This window comes from Apodemus sylvaticus, chromosome 14 (genome assembly GCF_947179515.1).
Source record: "Apodemus sylvaticus chromosome 14, mApoSyl1.1, whole genome shotgun sequence".
NCBI lineage: Eukaryota > Metazoa > Chordata > Mammalia > Rodentia > Muridae > Apodemus > Apodemus sylvaticus.
Genome location: NC_067485.1, coordinates 42,787,964 through 42,806,918, shown reverse-complemented (window position 1 = coordinate 42,806,918; position 18,955 = coordinate 42,787,964). Strand labels below are relative to the sequence as shown.

The following is an 18,955-nucleotide window of genomic DNA, read 5'->3' as shown; positions in this document are numbered from 1 at the left end:
TCAGTATCCCCTAAGTGATACTGTGTGTGTGTATGGGGGGGGCACACATCTGTACACGTGTGCACACATGCATGCATACATTGTGCACTAGTTAATTTTTGGTCAACCTGACACATGCTAGAGCCATCAGGGAAGAGGAAATTTCAATGGAGAAAATGCCCCAACCAGAGTTTCTGCGGTTAAATCTGTAAGGCATTTTCTTGATTAATAATTGATGTAGGAGATTCCTGCCATGGGGAGCAGTGCCACCCATCATCAGGTGGTCCCAGGAAGTATAAGAAAGCAGGCTGAGCAAGCCACTGGGAGCCAGTGAATAAGCAACACTCCTCTACATGGTCTATGTCTCAGTTCCTGCCTCTAGGTTCCTGCTTTGAGCTCTAGCCCTGGCTTCCTCTGATGATGGACTATAACCTAAATAAACCCTTTCCTTCTAAGGTGTGTGTGTGTGTGTGTGTGTGTGTGTGTGTTTGTGCATGTTCATGTGTGTATATGTATGGGTGGGTGGGTACACGGTACCTGTGCTCACGTGGAGGAAGTAGGTCAACCTCTGGAGCTGTCTACTTGCTTTGTTGAGACAGGATATCTCACCTATCCCAGGCTCACTAAGTCAATCTGACTGGCTGATAAGTCCCAGATTCCCCCATCTTCTCAGCGCTGGATGACGAGTATCTACCACCAGGTCTGGTTTTCTTTTGTTTCGAATGTGGGTTTTGAACATCAAACTCAGGACCTCACACTTACAATGAAAAGGCTTTGCATTCTTCCCAGCCATCTTTTCAGCCCTCAGTGTTCACCGTTCTCTTTTTTAATGGAAATGACTAAGCCTAAAATATCTGGAGAATACCAGACGCTCATCAAGAAAAAATCATTTATAAAGCCATGTATTTAAGTGAAGCATTTTAAAACCCAATAAATAAATTCCAAAATGCGAAGGCCAAATTAATCCCGACAGCCAAGAGGCCCTTGGCAAGTGGGGCACTTGGCAGGTAGCCAGCCTCTGACTAGCCTCCAGAGACCCTGTTACCAGCCTGGCTTCATGCTCCTGAAGCAGAAGGGCCCCGCCCTTCCTGAGCTCATGTTCACACAAGGCCTGTGTTAATAAGCTCGTGCATGGCAGGAAGTTTCAAAGCCATAGGACTGGAGAAACTTGGGCTTACGACCCACATGCATCACATATTGGCATGCCATCCTCGGCTCTGGTTTTCGTGGGATTCTGACCATGCCTGGTATTCACGATTGGAGGGTTTACAGCTGGAAGAGGTGGCACCAGATGGTCCTGTCTTAACGTAATCTGCCAGCCAGCAGGATGCTCGTGAGAGTCCAGAAAGGCACCAAGCAGCGGGTGTCTGAGGTGGGTAAGGGTGCATGTGGTAGGGGCCATGGGGAGATTAAAAAAAAAAATCTGTTTTCTATTATGGATCTATGAATATACATGTTTTCTAGGAACTGAAATATGTTACATTTGTTAGAAACTTAAAATCACAACTATGAAACTCTAAACCTTTCAGAACCAACATATGTCCCTTTAAGGAAACCGATTTTTTTTTAAATTGAACAATTCAGGATACATGTCTTACAAGGACAGTTTAAGATTCTATGATTCTTATTTTATAAAACAATATTTAATATGGACTCTTACCTTACCTGAAAGAGACAAGTAAGGAAACTTTAGTCATGACAGGTTCGAGCAGGGTCAGGCTGCCCTCACCCAAGAACACAAAAGAACCCTGCTTGGCTGTGCAGTTACCCGATTCCTGTCACACTGGCCAGACAGGACAGGACAGGACAGGAGCAAGGGCAGGAGCGAGGACAGGCTACCTCAGAACCAAAGCCTGTCCTGCAAAGGAAAGACGATCACTGTGCCCTTCTAGTTTAGCATAATTAACCAATAAAGGAGCACAATGCATATTAATATATGTAGAGAACTTCTACACATTTAGGAAAAAGATTAACACCATAAAAAAGAAAGCTGACCTAGGATGTCATGTAGCAACATTCTAAGAAGACCCATAAAGGATTAAGGAAAGTGAGATGAGTGCTGTAAGCTCACAGTTCTCAACCTACAGGCCACAACCCCCAAAAGATCCTCACACAACATAGATATTCACATTATAATTCGGAATAGCAGCAAAGTCGAAGTCGTGACGTAACCACGAAAATAATTTTATGGTTGGCGGGGAAGGTGACTGCACGAGGAACTGGATTAAAGGGCCACAGTATTAGGAAGACCGAGAACCACTGAGATTAGAGAGACACCATCTCTTACTTGCTTGAGAGAACAAAAAGGGCGTCAGTCACAGCCACAGTGGCTTATGACCTTAACCTTAGCGCTTGGGAGGCTGAGGCAGGAGAGTCACCATGAATTAGAGGCCAGCCTGAGCTACAGAAGAAAGGAAGGGAGGGATCGGGAGTTCATGGCCAAACTGTGCTAGAAGGGGTGGGGGTGGGGACAGAATGAAAAGGGGATATTTAGTGTCAGTGAGAACATAAACAGAGTTATGCAAAATACCCCTCGGAGGTGGTAATCAGAATGAAAGCTCTAAAATATGCATTCGCTCTTGAGCTAATAATTCTACTTAAGAAGAAAAAAAGAGATGGTGAGACCTATGGATCAATTTCTATTTCCAAACACTCCTATGATCAGAACAATGTGTGACTGGGTAGCTCATCATCCAGTGCTGCAGCACTTAAGGGAAGCACAGTTAGTGGTGACGCCTGAGACAGGACTGGTGTCACACACAGAGCTGAATGAGCAGTGTGTTACAACAGAGATTTGCAGTGCAGCATTGGGGGGAGACCTGGGGAATGTGAACTGAGAGGTAAGAGCTGCAAAGAGAAAGTCATATTAAAGCGGAACGTCACAGTCACAGTACACAAACGAGCAGCTGGCCCACACAAGCTGTCCCAGGTTTAACTAACAGTATGTAGTAACCTGAGACATCCCAGCATGGTGATGGTGATGGTCTCACAGAACCCCTACTATGGTGCCGGCATGGTCCAAGAACTAAAGATTCAGACATAAGAGCATCATGGGCCCAGGGGGCGCCATTCTTCCAGGAAGGACACAGTACCAACACAGCAGTGCCCTGGGTGAGATCCAGAAACAGACAAGGGAAGGAGCAAGTGCCTCTGGTGGACTCAGAAGTGGGAAGCCTGTCTAAGCAGAGGCCTCCACAGATGGAGACTCCTTCAGGTCCACAGATGGAGACTTCCTCTGTGAAGCTCTGGAGAGCAAAGGATGCTCAGACACTAAGCAAGGCAAGGAGACAGATGAAGAGACGGAGCGTGGGGCTTTCCTAGTGCTGTTACCAGCCGCTGCTGGGCAGACCAACAGAGGCCAGAGGGTGCCGGGGAATCAGGGACAGATCTCAGAGAAAAATAAACAATTCTGGGAATGGAGACTAGAACTAGGGGACTACGGTGGTGACTCAGCGCCAAGCCCGCAGAGCCTCTGTATGAAGTCGGTGGTCACTCTGACAGTTGGGGAAGTCATTATCTTTTGCCAAAAATGAACCAAGAAAAACATGAACAGGTGCCTTCTGGAAAGTGAGCTTCAAGGGTAGAGGCAACCAGTGAGAGAACACTTACTGGCTCAAAGCTTAAAAAATTAGGACTAGCTGGGCAGTGATGGTGCATGCCTTTAATCCCAGCACTTGGGAGGCACAGGCAGGTGGATTTCTGAGTTCAAGGCCAGTCTTGTCTACAGAGCGACTTTCAGGACAGCCAAGGCTACAAAGGGAAACCCTGTCTCAAAAAACTAAAAAAAAAAAAAAAAAAAAAAAAAAAAAACTAAAAAAAAAAAAATAGAATTGCAAATATATATTTCAAAATTTTTTTCTATAATGAAGTCATTTAAACTTTGATTATCAGAGTTGAATTGTACAATATCCTTACTTTAAAACTACTATCATAATGTAATCTATATATTTTAATTAATTACATAGCAGGATGATATCTGTTCATGTGCAACAAGTACAAAAGTCAGAATCACAATATGGAGTAAATCACAAAGACTGTACCTTTAGGTGACAATGAGGTTTTAGATAGGTTCAAATGCTTCAATCCTTTTGGGAGTTTGGCAAATTGAATACTTAAGGAGGACACACCTGAGGGGGTAAAAAAAACAGATTATTAGGATTTTCAAGTGTTTAAAAATTAAACATGGTTTCAGGAAAGTGAGTGTACTTTTCTGTCTGAATTTAGAACTTCTTTTGTAGCCATTCTGTGCTATCCACACAGAAGTAGCAGACTCTACCACATACAAACAGTGTCTAAAACTTTATTCTTTTCTACTCCCTGTCATGACGCTTCACAGCAAATCTGTGACTCCTGACCTGACTCAGTCAGTAAGTGCTTAATATGCAAGCATGAGGACCTGCCCGAGTCCAATCTCCACAAACTACATTTAAGAAAAGCGGACATGGTGATGTGTGCCCATGATCCTACCACTGAGGAGCAGAGACAGGCAGATTCCTGAAGCTTGCTGGCCAGTCTCCCCAAATAGGCGAGAGCCCCAAGTTCAAAGTAACACACTGGACAGCATCCCGAGGAGTAACACTGCAGACTGGCTCAACCTCCACAACGCGGGCACACACATGCAAACACAGGCATATGCATCATCCATGTGTGCATCCATATGAAGATGTACACAAGCAAACCTAAAACAATAAACAAATAAGGATGTGGCCTTCCCAAGCTCCTCCAAGTGGCTTCAAGTTGCAGTTGACCTGTTATCACCTGGGACAAGTTCTCAGAGGTCAAATTGAGTAGCACTAAATAAGTTCTCCTAAAGTAGGACAAAGTCTTAAATCCAGGCAGCTACAAAGAACATCTATCTGTCTCTGGGTCTCTCTCTGTCTCTGTCTCTGTCTCTGTCTCTGTCTCTCTCTCTCTCTGTCTCTCTCTCTCTCTCTGTCTCTCTCTCTCTCTCTCTCTCTGTGTGTGTGTGTGTGTGTGTGTGTCTGTCTACCTATCTGTCTCTTAATAGGTAAATAAAATACAACTTTTCTTGGGATGTTTTAATGAGTTGATTTCTCTTTGGGATAAACAGATGCTGTTTTACTATCGCCAAGAACAGGGTAATTTTAACTACTCAAGTACAGCTTCACTATGACCAGATGAGATCCTGTGCTTAATTAGCTTATGGTTGGGAACCTTCAACAGAGCATCCGAGAAGTTTCAAACTCCATCAAGTTGGGGTTTGTAGCTGGGGATAAGTCACAAGGAAATTCTCATATTTAAGATGAGGTGTCCTCTAGCATTCATGGTTAGTGTGAAAGACTGGAAATACCAACTCACTCACTCAGAAACTGCAAGGGAACTAAATGTTCTTATAAATGCAAATATGGAATAGATAAGCATGTGCTTTCTAATGTCCTTCAAGCAGCCTCGGACTGCAAGTGAACTATGCTCCCCACAAGAATTATAGACACACTCTCTCTCTATCTCAACAACAACAACAACAACAACAACAATAATAATAATAAACCAGTACCATACATGAGAAACCTCTACTCAAGTTGCCATTGGTCAGATTAGCTAGGCTGCTGCTGTTGCTCTTGGCTACCTACTGCTCAGAACCTGAAGATAAGCACCTTTTGACAAAGACACTTCAGGTACAGAACTAGATGATACAAGCTAGATCTAACCTAAAAGCCTCTAACATGCCAAGGGAGGGAAGCAATCAGTAGTTTTTCTTATCTAACTACCATCAATAAACTATAACGATGACTACATGCCTATCCCTCCAGAAGCAATGGTGGCACTCACCTTGGCAGTACTCATCAATGGTCTAATTGGAGTTATGGCCCAATCAATAGAAGGGAAATTATGTCAGTTACTAGAAACCTAGCCAATGACCTGAGGCTAGTGAGGTCATGAATTTTAAAGGAGAACCTACTACTGTCACTTTAATAGTATATAATACCATAATTAGTATATAGTATATAATTTAATAGTATATAATACCATAATTCCTAGCTATGTTCTAAATCTTGTCATTATACCAACAGATATGAGTAGCTCTCGCCTCTCCTCAAGGCTTCTATTGACAGCAAATGCACATCATTACAGAAGACCAGAACAGGACATACGACAACACAACGCCACCTAAGGCTCAAGGACCATTATAGAAAAGGATGGAAAAAGACTGGAAGAGCAGAGGACAGAATGTGTGCTACACGACTGTATCTGTAGAAATGACTCGCCCATCATTCCTTAATCTGGCTGCCTAAACCAGCCTGAGTAACAGTACTCTCCACTGACATCCGGATGTGAAGGGGGAAATCTCACGGGACCCTACCACCAGACGACAAAAACCTGCAGGCAGTGAGGACTATGGAAAGAGAGAGAATTAGCCTCTTCAAAGGATGAGTCCCTTAACTGGGTAGTCAGTGCAGAGTGGCCAACCCTGATACCATGTAAACACAAGCTACATTAAACGGACTCAGCGGGTTTATATTTTTTTGACAGATATTTTTATAAATTTATATATTTATGCATTTTATACATTTACATGCTTATACGCATATATATGTAATAGCAATAAAAATGAACAATCAGTTGGGAGGCATAGGAGAAATTGGCGCAAAGAGATATGAAATGGGGTTTAGGGAAGGCAGGAAAAGGGGATGCGATATCATTTTTTTTAATTTTCAAAAATTAATTTTAAAAACTGTATCAGACTATGAATGTTTTAAATATCCAAAAGTCAAAGTGGCTTATCTGAATAAAAATATCAGATGCTCAGAGACATACCTAGACAAATGTGCTTAAAAGACAAAATGGAAAACAGGAAAAAAACATTGAAATCACAAACTCAAACAAATTTTGTGTAGTTGTAATAAAATAAGCTAGATTTTCCCAAGTATAACCAGAGAAAAATGTAGCACTTCACTAATGAAGAAACTATAATTACTGTAGTCTGGGTGCTGTGATCAGCATTCTGAAAATATATTGAATGAGTCTGACAGAAATAGAGAGAAAACACATGTATTCCTACACACAAGCACATACACACAGAAATGCCAGTGGTGGCCATATATTAAATCATAAAGTACGTCTCAATAGTGAGATATTCCCTTAAAAATAAAAGGCTAGTCAAGGGCATCCTCTAACTATGATAGTGTGTGTTTTCTAAATGATACTAATACTGTGTGATAAAACTAGAAGCCTACTAGAAAAGTGATCAGGAAACCTCCAGATATGCAAACCTTAAGCAGCAAAAACAGCATAGGAAATGAAGCCAGAAAATCAAAGTAGAAAATATTGAGTGAAAGAAAACTAGGATACTAACATTTGTGAAATACAATAGAGTGGCTAGTCATCTAAAGTGATAAAATAAATTTAACAAAGGAAGTTCTTTACAACTCTAACAGAATTAATAAAACCCACTGGTTAATAAAAGACTATCTGTGAATGGTCTACAGACACTACAGAAAAAAGCAAAAGGACATGCTTAAAATGATCATTTTAAAGAAAATAGACAAATTCCTTAGAAAAAGACCACTAAAGCTCAGGGCAGAAGAAACGGTTTATCCACATAGCCTTCCACATCTTCAAGAAGACACATCTGTAACTGTTTTAGTTCTGCGGATCCGAGCCAGGGCTTGGCACGCACTGAGCCAGTGCTCTACCACTGAGCTACACTCCCATGCCCAAGAATTTAAATCTCTAAAATCCTTTCCACAGAAACAAAAGCCACCAAGCACATTACAACTCTCTGCTATCTAAGTCAATATTTATAAAGTTCTGCTACTTATGCTCACCAAGATTAATCCATCAAAACAGATGACAGAGTGTAGGTATCATTTCCAGGCGGGGGTGGGGCAGTAGCGGGTAAAGTGTCAGTCACATGAGTAACGCTCTGCCTTCTTGCTCCTGGTGGTGGGTGCACTGGAATATACACTTTGCAAACACTCATGGCAGTGTAAGCATGCTGCTGTAGTTCTGATGGGTCTTGAATAAAGGACCTGGTGGTGCCGAAGATAGCTCTACTGGGAATAACGTCACCTCTAAGAGGTGAGGCTTTGTAGAGACCACTCATGTCATTAGCGACAAGGGAACTGAGTAACTCTGGTCTCTCCCTCTTTCACCCCTCACTTATGAAACTAATGGTTCTGTTCTGACAAGACATCCATCCACAATGTACTACTTCAGGACAGGACCAGAAGAGCCAATCAACTGTGGAACAGAGCCATCTGAGCCGTGAGGCCGGGTCAGCACTTTTCTCTCCCCACCAGGCCCCTGTGAGTGTGGCACTTGAGGGAAGTAGACTGTGACTTAATGGATTTTTGTGAATATTCCTTACCTCCCTAGGAGAGAATTTATTTCAAAAAGTAGAAACCAAGTGTGGTAGCACACTCTGTAATCCCAGGACTCAAGAGGCAGAGGCAGGAAAACTGAGTTCAGCTCTAGCCTGGGCTATACAATGAGATCCCATCTTAAAACAAACAAACAAGCAAGCAAGCAAACAAACAGCCTTTTATGTGAGACTGGGGAATGAGGAATGGCAGACTCTCACTTTTAAATCACAGGCCTGAACGTTGTCCACTCTTGGTGAGTTGTTTTCTGTGATATGTTTTTTACTTAGAGAAATACATTCTGTAACATTATCACTATAGTATATCCTAAAAGCCATATTCTGTACCTTCAAGTCACTCTAAAGTAATACCTATTAGAACAAAGTTTGATCTGCTAAACATTACCACCAAACCTCAGATTTGTTGTATTTGGGCTGATTTTACTTATTCTTTCTTCTTTGAGGAGACACGGTTTTTAAACAGCAAATTTGTGTCTGCATCAGAAGCATGCTGGACACCATTTGAGTCTGTGAATGGCCACACTCAGATCAAAGACAGGCATGAACCATGCACTTTAGCTATAAATGCAGTGTGTGCTTTACACAGTCAGAAATACCTATGTCTGCTCACTCATCACCTGTGAACACTTCTTTAAAAGGCAGGCACCCCCAAAAGAATAAGTATCCCAGCAATATTTTCTTTGGAAATACAACAGAGCAACCCTAAGCAACACAAGAGTTCACATACATGCAAACGAAGTCATGTGTAGTCCTGAACTGTTTTTAAAGGAGTCAGAAAGTAGGCAGAATTATTAATGGCAGACAAGTAAAAACAAAGATAAGTATCTTTTAATGAAATTTCAGACAAGTGGTTAGAAACATGTAATGGCTGCATAAGAAAACATGCAATTAGAAACATTTTCTTAAGTAGGCCAAACTGTCCTTGAACTCTTAGTCCTCCTGGTCCCACCTGCTAAAATATTATGATCACAGACATTTGCTACCATACCTGGCTTTAAAACATAATTTTCTATCATAGAGAAGGAGACTATAATGAATCATTGTGCTTAATGATTTAAAAACATAAGAACAAAAACCAAATTCTTAAGTAGGCCTTATGAAAGCCACTCCTGTCTTCCTTGGTGGAATGTGGCGTCTATTAACACAGTTTCTTCAACAGAATAAAGAGAGGAAAGGATGAAAGGGGAGAGAATGGAAAGTTGGGAATAAAATAAAAAGGGTACGCGTTCATACACAGCACTGAGAAGTGTTATGTGTTTACTCTGAGGAAGAGAAGGGTGAGACACTGGTCAGGACAGCTCAATGAGCGACCACACAAAAGCCCCTGCTTTGGCACTGAAATAAGAGTCTCAGCGGGTACAAGAGTGTAGGTGTTGCCAGGTGGAAACCTCTGCACCCTCCTCTGGACTCCATGGGCACCATGCACATACAGACAGACATTCAGGCAAACAACCATACTCATAAGACAACATGGAGAACAGTTTTTTAAAAAGATTTCTACCAATTCCTGTTGGAAAGTGGAGAAAAACGGAAATGGAGTAAATAAAGAGGTAAAATACAAAGAACTCCTATTTTTCAAATACAAGAAAAGTCAGGTGTAGTGGCCCATGCCTGTAACCTAAGCCCTCAAATGACTGAAGCAAGAGGATCCTCATGAGCTTGATACGAGACTGTACCATGCAGTGGGTTCAAAGAAAGCTTGGGCTACAGGGCTGATGGGCACCAGGGCTGATGGGCAATAGGGCTACAGGGTTACTGGGTCACTAGGCAACAGAGCTACAGGGCTACCAGGACTACAGGCTATAGGGCGATAGAGTTACAGGGCAAGAGGGGGTAATGCGGTTACAGAGTTAAAACACAGCAATAGGGACTAGGGAAACAGGGCTACAGGACAGGAAGGGAATTAGGAAGATAGACAGAAGACAGAGCTGTTGAGGGGTAGAGGAGAAGGGGGAAAAAGAAGGCAGAGTTAAGAAGAGAGAATTTTAAAATAAACGGATATTGCTGGGGGGGGGGTAGAGTCAACATACCTAACTTTTATAGGTTCTGAAATCCAAACCTATGACTTAAAATATTGCTTTATTCTATTTAACAATAAAGATATTAAATGTGGTTAAAATGGTCTGTCAAAGAAAGTGCCGTTTTTATATCTGACACAGAGAAACTTGACATTTGAACCACTAAGGAAATACTTTGACATGTAATAGAATTAAGTAACTTATTCAAACAGCCCAGAGCTACCTAATTCCTCTTCCGAAGAAAACCCATATAACAAGATTCAAAACCCACTGTGCACAGTATACTAGCCAACAGTGAGGCAGGAAATTGCAGGAGGGAGTCTGCACACATGGTCCCTTCCGTTGCTGTCCAGACACATGAAGACATAGGCGTTTCCTCCACCTTAAGGTACAAGAAAGAATCTCTGCTGGGGTTCAATCTTAGGTTGCTTGCCTTGAGACCTAGTTTTGGATTCGGCCTCCACCTTCCTTCACACTCCCTACTTTAGATGACAGAAGTTACCCCTGAGGATGCCATGTGAAGCTACAAAGGAATCATTTTACACACAAGGCAGCATCCCAGTCAGAAAGTGAAGAAGCAAAGCTGCCTCCGTGGTGCCCTCAGCTCGATGAATAATTAATCCTCATCAAACACCTAACATTGAAAGATGAAAGGCCCTATTCAACAAGGCTGGAAAACATTTCCAACAGCAAATGAAAACAAAACGTTCCCTCCAGAGGTAGAGTGATTCCTACTCCGACCCCATCCATCAATGCTCTGAGACGAAGGTGGAGAATTCAGCCAGAAACTTCCCTCCCTGTGTCAACCGCAGGCACTGCCTTTGCAACTTTTGAACACTTTCCTTTGGTTTTTGTTTTTTTTTTTGGTAGGGGTGGGGATTGTTCCCAGGGCTTCACACACACTATGCAGACACTCTGCCACACTCCAGCCCTAGATGCAAGCATGCGTGATAAATCCTTCTCCTTACAAACCAGACCCTTCAAGCTCACTATAAGCACATATTCAAATCTCACAGTGTTCAAAGGAATCTGTGGTAGGCACAGATCTAAATTGGTCTCTTCTTGATGCTTCCTGCAGAGCAAGATGGAGGGTTCACTATGTGATTATTGAATCAATGAACTCCAAGTTCCTTTACAAAGAGAATGTAGGCTGAAAATGGCACTCAGCAGTACAGCGCTTACCTAGCATGCACAGCCTCTACGTTCAATAGCGACAAGGGAGATGGGGATGGGTAACAAGGAAGAGGCCTGGATTCTCAGAACTTTTGAGGCAGAGGCACAAAAGTACAAAGCTGAGACCAGGCTAGGCTACAAAGCAAAACTCTCATTTAAAAAAAAAATATAAGGGGCCAGGTGGGTAAGCGGTAATGGGTCATCCTATCATAGAGGTAAAGGAAAGAAACTCAGGCTTCTGAGACAAGTTCTAGCTGGCTCTGCATCACAACCAACCATGCGAGAGGCAGAAGGTACAAATCAAGCTGCCAGTCAGATCTGGTGGTGGTCTCCACCGACAGTGAGCAGAAGCACGGGGATCCTGAGTCCTTCAGCCTGAGGAAGAGAGTTTACTGTTGATGACCGGTGATGACCAGGAGGACTTAGGGTGAGTGTGGGTATAGAACTCCACCTGGGTGAGGGAGAACTCCTGGTAGATGTGGGGAGGACTCTGAGTGGGTACAGACAAGGCTCCAGGCTCAAGTGGGGAGGACTCTCAATGTTTGAGTAGAGGGTGTTGTAGGGAGGACTCCAGGTACATGTAGAAGACGCTGGGTAGGTGTGGCAAGGGCTCCAGGTGACCTAACTGAAGTTAGCATTGCTCTCAAGCCCTGCAGAGACAAGGACACCAGCGGTCCAACACCTCTGCACCCCTAGTTAGGTATGATGGTGTACCTCGATCCTCCAGCGGGTTCCCAGCGAGGTTGATTGTGTGAAGTCCTGAGTTAGGATTATGTGCTAGAGCACCGGCCAATTTCTGTGCAAAATCTCTGCAAGTAAATACCAAAGGCATAAGAGATGGGCAGTTGCAAATTGTTCACATATAGCATTTAAGGATTAAAATGAAGTGCAACCTAAAAAGACATCATTTGCCCTTGGCTTACCAATGAAAGCTCCCAGACAGGTTCATTTTGCCCTCATCGACTGATCCTTCTGTAGAAGGTTGTGGAAAATGTTTAAGAGGTGGAAACCTCACCTGCCTAGGTGGGTTTGTGGGTTTAAAGCTGGGCCATTCTTCCTGTGGGCTGTTTGCTTCCTGAACCACGGACAAGTAGGAGCAGCCACTTCATGCTCTGGCCACTGTGCCTTCCCAGGTGTGAAGAACTGCATCAGTAAGTTAACTGCTGTGTCCCTCCCCCAGCCACCAGTGGTCTCTCTGTCTCATGGGGGGGGGGGGGGTGGTTGGTTGGTAGCACACAGTTCTAGACGCACTGCTGAACGCTGCTGCTGACAGTACCACTTCCCGGTTGGTTTGTTTTTTTTTGTTTTGTTTTGTTTTTTTCACGGTAAGCCTGCTTTCCTGAAAATTTTAATAGGCTCTTCCCTGTATCTTACTTCTCATTTCCTGTAACACTCACGTATGTAAAACTGATTGCATTAATTACTAAGTTAAAAACTACTATTGCTAGCACTCTATTTTACACAAAAAGAAAGGAAAAGAATCACTGTTTTAGTTATATTGTAACCTGAAATAGCACACTAAGTGCCAGGATTACACAATACGTGCATTGCTCATTAACAACAATAAAGTCTTTGTTCTAACGGATTCTAACTCATGCTATTCAGAATAAAACTCAGGAGCTACATTAAATCATTGGTGAAGACTGAGAGAAATGACTAAACCTGATTGATGTACAAAACTCGCAACTGAAGTAGTAGACTGCACAGGCATCTTCAGAGAAAGGCACGTTTAACGTATTACGCACGCATCCTCAGTTACTATCCCCATTTGGAAGAAAAAGACTCGGAGATGTAGAACTTCTAAACTCCATGCCTGAAGTATGAGACATTTTACCACGATCCACATGCTTTACCACTGCACGATGGGCCCTCAGAATATCTTGCAACGCAGGAGCAGAATATGCTCTCATATTCTTGGCTTTCCTGATGTGATGGTTTCTATGTGCTCGGCCCAGGGAGTGGCACTATTAGAAGTTGTGGCCCTGTTTGAGTAGATGTGTAACTGTGGGTGTGGGCTTTAAGACACTCCTAGCTGCGTGGAAGCCAGTATTCTACCAGCAACCTTCAGATGAAGATGTAGAACTCTCAGCTCCTCCTGTACTATGCCTGCCTAGATGTTACCATGTTCCCCTGCCTTGATGATAATGGACTGAATCTCTGAACCTGTGAGCCAGCCTTATAATGTTGTCCTTATAAGAGTTGCCTTGGTCATGGTGTCTGTTCACAACACTCAAACTCAAAACACCTGGTAATGGCGTTATCATGGGCTGGTTGAGTGTGAAATTTACCTCATGGGCTCATGGATCTGAACATGCCCGATACCCAGCTGGTAGTATTGTATAGGGAGGTTGAAGAACATTTGGCAATTGAAGCTTAGCTGTCCAACACAGAGCCATAGGTTTGAGGATCAGGGTTATAGCCTGTCTTGCTTCCTGACCCCTGAAAGTATATAACCAGCCACAGCACCATGCCTTCCATGCCAGAATCCATGATACCGTGTACCTGCACCTATGCTGAGTCTAAACAAACCCTTCCTCCCCTAAGTTGCTTCAGTTGAGTATTTTGTTACAATGATTAAGATTAAAAGGTTTTTGTATATTTTGTTTATTTCTTTTTTTTCTTTTAGAAGGAAAAACACTGTTACAAGTAGACCTCAACGTTTTAAAAGATCATGTACTCATTAAAAAAGCAAATGGTGTAAGATTTTAAAGCAACACATTTACATATTCCAGAAATACTCACGTTCTGAGTCCAGCATTTTCCAACACCAACTCTTCCAGTCGATTGGACCTACTCACCACTCTCAAGATCTGTTCACAGACATCCGTGGACTATAACAGAAAACACTTGTTGACCATTCTGTAAGTCTTATAGAAAACATTTCACTTGAGTGTTCTAAATCTATGCAACACAGAGACCTGAGTAGGTGAATACTCAACCATGCACACATTCACTCAAGAACTAATCAGAGGACATCCCCACTATGCATCATCATGACAGCCTTGGAACACCACCGCACAAATATAGTCTCTGAGTGTGCTACTCTTTGGGGAAGAGACCAGAATGCTATGGTCTGAGCTGATGCCAAACCCCATACCCTCATTCACATTGAAGCATATCCAACAATGTTGTGATTGTATCAGCAGGTATGTTTGGAAGGAGACAATATCTTAGGGTTGCAAACACTCATGAATGGGGTCAGTGCCTGAAAAAAGAGTTCCAGAGAGCTACTTTGACTCTTCTACCACATAAAGACACATCTAATAGAGCCATTTACACACCAGAAAATGGATATCATCACCTATTGAACAGACCTGAACTGTGGACTTCCTGGCATCTGTAACTGTGGGACACAAACTTCTGTTGTATAAGCTATGACATTGTAATAGGCAGTATGAGTCTGAGATAAAATATATGGTGCAGTAACAAAAGCAGTGCTTTGGCAGGGCTGCAGAGATGCATAAGTCCCTCTCACCTTTTCTTTAGAAAAGCAAAAGGCCTTCCCAAGGCAGTGATGGCTGTCCCAGATGGAGACCTGGGGACTATGTGACAGCAATAACATTGAGGGTCTTGTTACAGTTTTCACTGTGGACCAGACACTGAGCTATATATCCTATATACATATGTCATCACCAAACCAATAGCTCTATATCATTCTCTATTGTATAAGAACAGTAATGGAAAGAGTGTTTTGCCCTTCAACAGGGACCAGCCCCAACATAATAAATCGAGGACTTACTAAAGTAGGTGAAAGGGAAAATGGCAAAGAACTAAGCAACTGTCTCCATGTTGATAGTATTTTTTTAAAGTTTATTGTAAATTATGTATATGTATGAATGTGTGGGTCTGTGCATATGGATAGTCACAGACTGGTAAAACAACTCCTCCTCTTCCTCCCCCCCTCACTGTGATCTGATACTCAACAAGGGCTGATCAGTCCTTCATGGTTGGGTTCTCTCATCCACTTATCCAGTGATTTTGTTCTATATTTATGAAGCAATTTTTACCATGCAACTACTTTAGCTAAGAGCTATAATACCCAGTCCCTATGCTAAACCCAGGACAGAGATGACTACAGCTATCTCATGATAACAGCTACAGAAGAAGATGGGATCCAGGAAGGTTAGATAACTCATATCCACTCCCACAGTCATGGTAAGAAACTCAGGTTTCTGAGTTTTTCCTATGCTATCCATAGTTCCTAAAAACCCCCAAATGAGTTCAGCCCATTTTTGCACCCATGATGCTTTAAGTCATACCTTTCCTAGGTCAATTCACACACCTGAATTTGCAAAAAGCTTCGACTTGTCAAAGCTCTTTCTCAATCCAATGTCTTTATTATGAAAATCTTAAACCCCAGATTCCACAACTCTATAAACAATATCTAAATTGTTTCTCATCCTAGATGGAGTATCTGAAAATTTCTAACTAGTAGATAAGTATTCTTCCATAAGACAGCTCTGAATCTGTCAAGTTCCCAATAATTTGAACTACCAGAACAGACCAAATATTTGGCTGTTTAATTTAATATGAAAACCAACAGATTTCACTTTGATTTTATTGTGTCTCTATATAATTCCCTTCTCTACCCAAAACTAGACCATCTACAGAAATAACATAAACTTTTATAATTCAATTAGACCAACTCTACCTATTGGTATTTCCTGAAATTCTTCTCATGGGAAACCTGGTGGGATGGAAGGCTGGACTACAAAACCAGCTGTTTGCAGCTGTGCAAATGTGACAACGGAATGACTGTGTACAGAACACAATACTACATGTGCATTTCTGATCTAAAACTACCCACGGCACTGAAAACAGGAGGGTGAGTCTCTCTGAAGCTCTCACTTTACAAACTTCACACAGTGTTACGCTTATCATTCCTAGGAATGAGATTTCCTCAAGAAATAAATAGCACGGTAACAAAATAAGATCTTTCCGACAATGATCAGGTTTCTGCAGTTCAGCAAGGCTGGGCAATGCTGGCTGCATCATCAGTTACTTACCAGCTTGAGATCCTTGGAGGACAGTTTGGTGAACCATTGGTTATATTCCAGGGCAGCGATGATTGGGATCAGGTCTCTAGAACCAAAATTAATAAAAGACATGAGCATGGTCCAGGAAAGGAGCTACAGTGACACTGCAATTTTAAGTTGGTATGGTGGTCCATGCCTGTCATCTTAGCACTTTTGGAAGATGGCAGCTGGCAGATCAAGAGTTTAAGGTAGCCTTGGTAGACAGATAAACAAGTCAGCCTAGGATATATGAGATCCTGTCCCGAAGAACAAAACAAAGAAAATGAAGGCATTATATTTTTATTCATCGTGTGTGTGTGTGTGTGTATGTGTGTGTGTGTGTGTGTGCGTGCATAGGTACATGTGCCACAATTTATCTGAGTATATCAGAGGATAACTCAAGAGTAGACTCTTGGGTTTCCCCTTGTTGAGATGAAGTTTCTCTTGTTTCTCTGTTATGTTCTCCAGACCAGTTGGCCTGAAGAGCTCCCAGGCAATTCTCTTATCTCTGTGAATCTGCCTCCCACTCACTATGAGGTGCTGAGATTATAGACGAACACCACCATATCTGCTTACAGGGGGAGTCCTCCCAAGACTGGACTTGCTGGCCAGGCTTATGCAGTAAGCACTTTGACCCGCCGAGCTGTTACGGTTCTTGACCCTCAAAACTATTTTAATAGTAAACAACTTAATTCTTTGCAGCAGATTTTCACAGAGCAGAATACAAGTAGAATTCTACAAAATTAAAGCAAATTACCACCAGCACTTGCAATTCTACTTTCCAGGGAAAAGAAGTTAATGCTAGCATTTATCTGGAGAATGTCCTCATTCAGAAAGAAATTACGTCTATCATTACACTGATGAGCCTGGTTCTTTATAGACCTCTTCATAGATTCATAAGCATCAATAATCTCATACAGTCTCTGAGAGGTTGTTCCCCAAGCAAAAATAATGCCTTACACACTCCGACAATAAGTATCATCAAACAGACTTTCAGTGCTCAGCAAGCATCCTGCAACCATTTGGTAGTTTTTACACTTCCTAGCAGTGATCGCATCCATGAGACAGAGCAGGTATAATTATCTCTGATCTTTCACATGAGCGCGTAAGCTATGGGGTAAGGCTTTGCATGTGATTTCCCTGCTTCTACACCATGTTTCCAACCACTGGCCCCTACCACACATCCCTCTCTCCTACTCCAAACAAAAAGCTGACAGTTCCTGAATCATGTACCACAGCATGGGACTGAACCGGCAGAATTACCCCTCAGTGCTGAGCAGGGTTCTGAAAGTCCCCATGGCCTCTGATGTCTTCCTTATCCATCTCCTCTCCTATGTCTTCCTGGTGCCCCGACCTCCAACCCCGACATAGCGCATGCCTCTCCACTTAGCACTTGGATCTCAGCCTCATCGATCGCTTCAGCATCCAACATCTACAGCCTCAGACTGTAAATCTTTGAAACCTAAGCTCCAATTTTAGTTTCGGGCTTGATAAGAGGCAGATGATGTAGGGTTTTTTTTTTTCTTTTTTTTTTGAAACAGCAAAGACAAGCAGAGGTGGAAAGAGCTGAGAAATCCAGCTGATCTTGGGTGCTCAGCACAAAGCACCTCAGTTGAACCTGCAAACATACGAGGAGGTATTGCTTATGTTTGATAGGCACAGGGATTGCTATCCAGAGACATGAGATGAGACTGGACAGAGTGAGAACGAGACTCCTTTCTTTATTAAAATGACCCCCCCTTCAAGGACACGTATTAGTCATACAAACAGTATATCCCACTATGGCATATGACATATGTATATAATATATTTTGGTTATTATATTCACCTAGCCTCCCCATTACTTCTATCCACCCCACCCTCCTGATGATCAGCTTCCTCTTCCCAGGTGGAGCTACTTCCACTTTAATGTTCTTACCTCAACTCCGCCCCGTGACCTCTGGTTCCATGGGGTGAGTGGATTAATACATGATGCTTGTATTCCTGAATTCGACTTACTTCACTTAATATGGTGAACTATAAAATTCTATCCATTTTCCTACATATGGTATGATTTAATTTTTCTTTATGGCTGAATAAAATTACATCATGGAAATAGTCCATCTTTTCTGTACCCCCAGTCTTCTATAAATAAATACCTAGGATGATTTAATAACTTGACTTAGATAACAGAGGGGAGGGGAGGGGAGGGGAGGGGAGGGGAGGGGAGGGAAGGGGGGAGGGGAGGGGAGGGAAGGGGAGGGGAGGGGAGGGGAGGGGAGGAGAGGGGAGGGGAGGGGAGGGGAGGGGAGGGGAGGGGAGGGGAGGGAAGGGAAGGGAAGGGAAGGGAAGGGAAGGGAAGGGAAGGGAAGGGAAGGGAAGGGAAGGGAAGGGAAGGGAAGGGAAGGGAAGGGAAGGGAAGGGAAGGGAAGGGAAGGGAAGATATCACT

At 42.8% G+C, this 18,955-nt stretch overlaps 1 protein-coding gene across 6 annotated transcripts in view; it reads right to left on the bottom strand.

Annotated features, from left to right (window-relative positions):
* Carmil1 (capping protein regulator and myosin 1 linker 1) overlaps positions 1–18,955 on the bottom strand; it is a 267,034-nt gene that overhangs the window by 101,134 nt on the left and 146,945 nt on the right. For all 6 annotated transcript variants that reach the window (XM_052156906.1, XM_052156907.1, XM_052156909.1 and 3 more), the window contains exons 9-12: positions 16,518–16,593; positions 14,254–14,342; positions 12,226–12,320; positions 4,020–4,106 (exon numbers count right to left, since the gene is read on the bottom strand). In XM_052156906.1, coding sequence (XP_052012866.1) covers positions 4,020–4,106; positions 12,226–12,320; positions 14,254–14,342; positions 16,518–16,593 — 347 coding nt within the window. The remainder of the gene's footprint in view (positions 1–4,019; positions 4,107–12,225; positions 12,321–14,253; positions 14,343–16,517; positions 16,594–18,955) is intronic.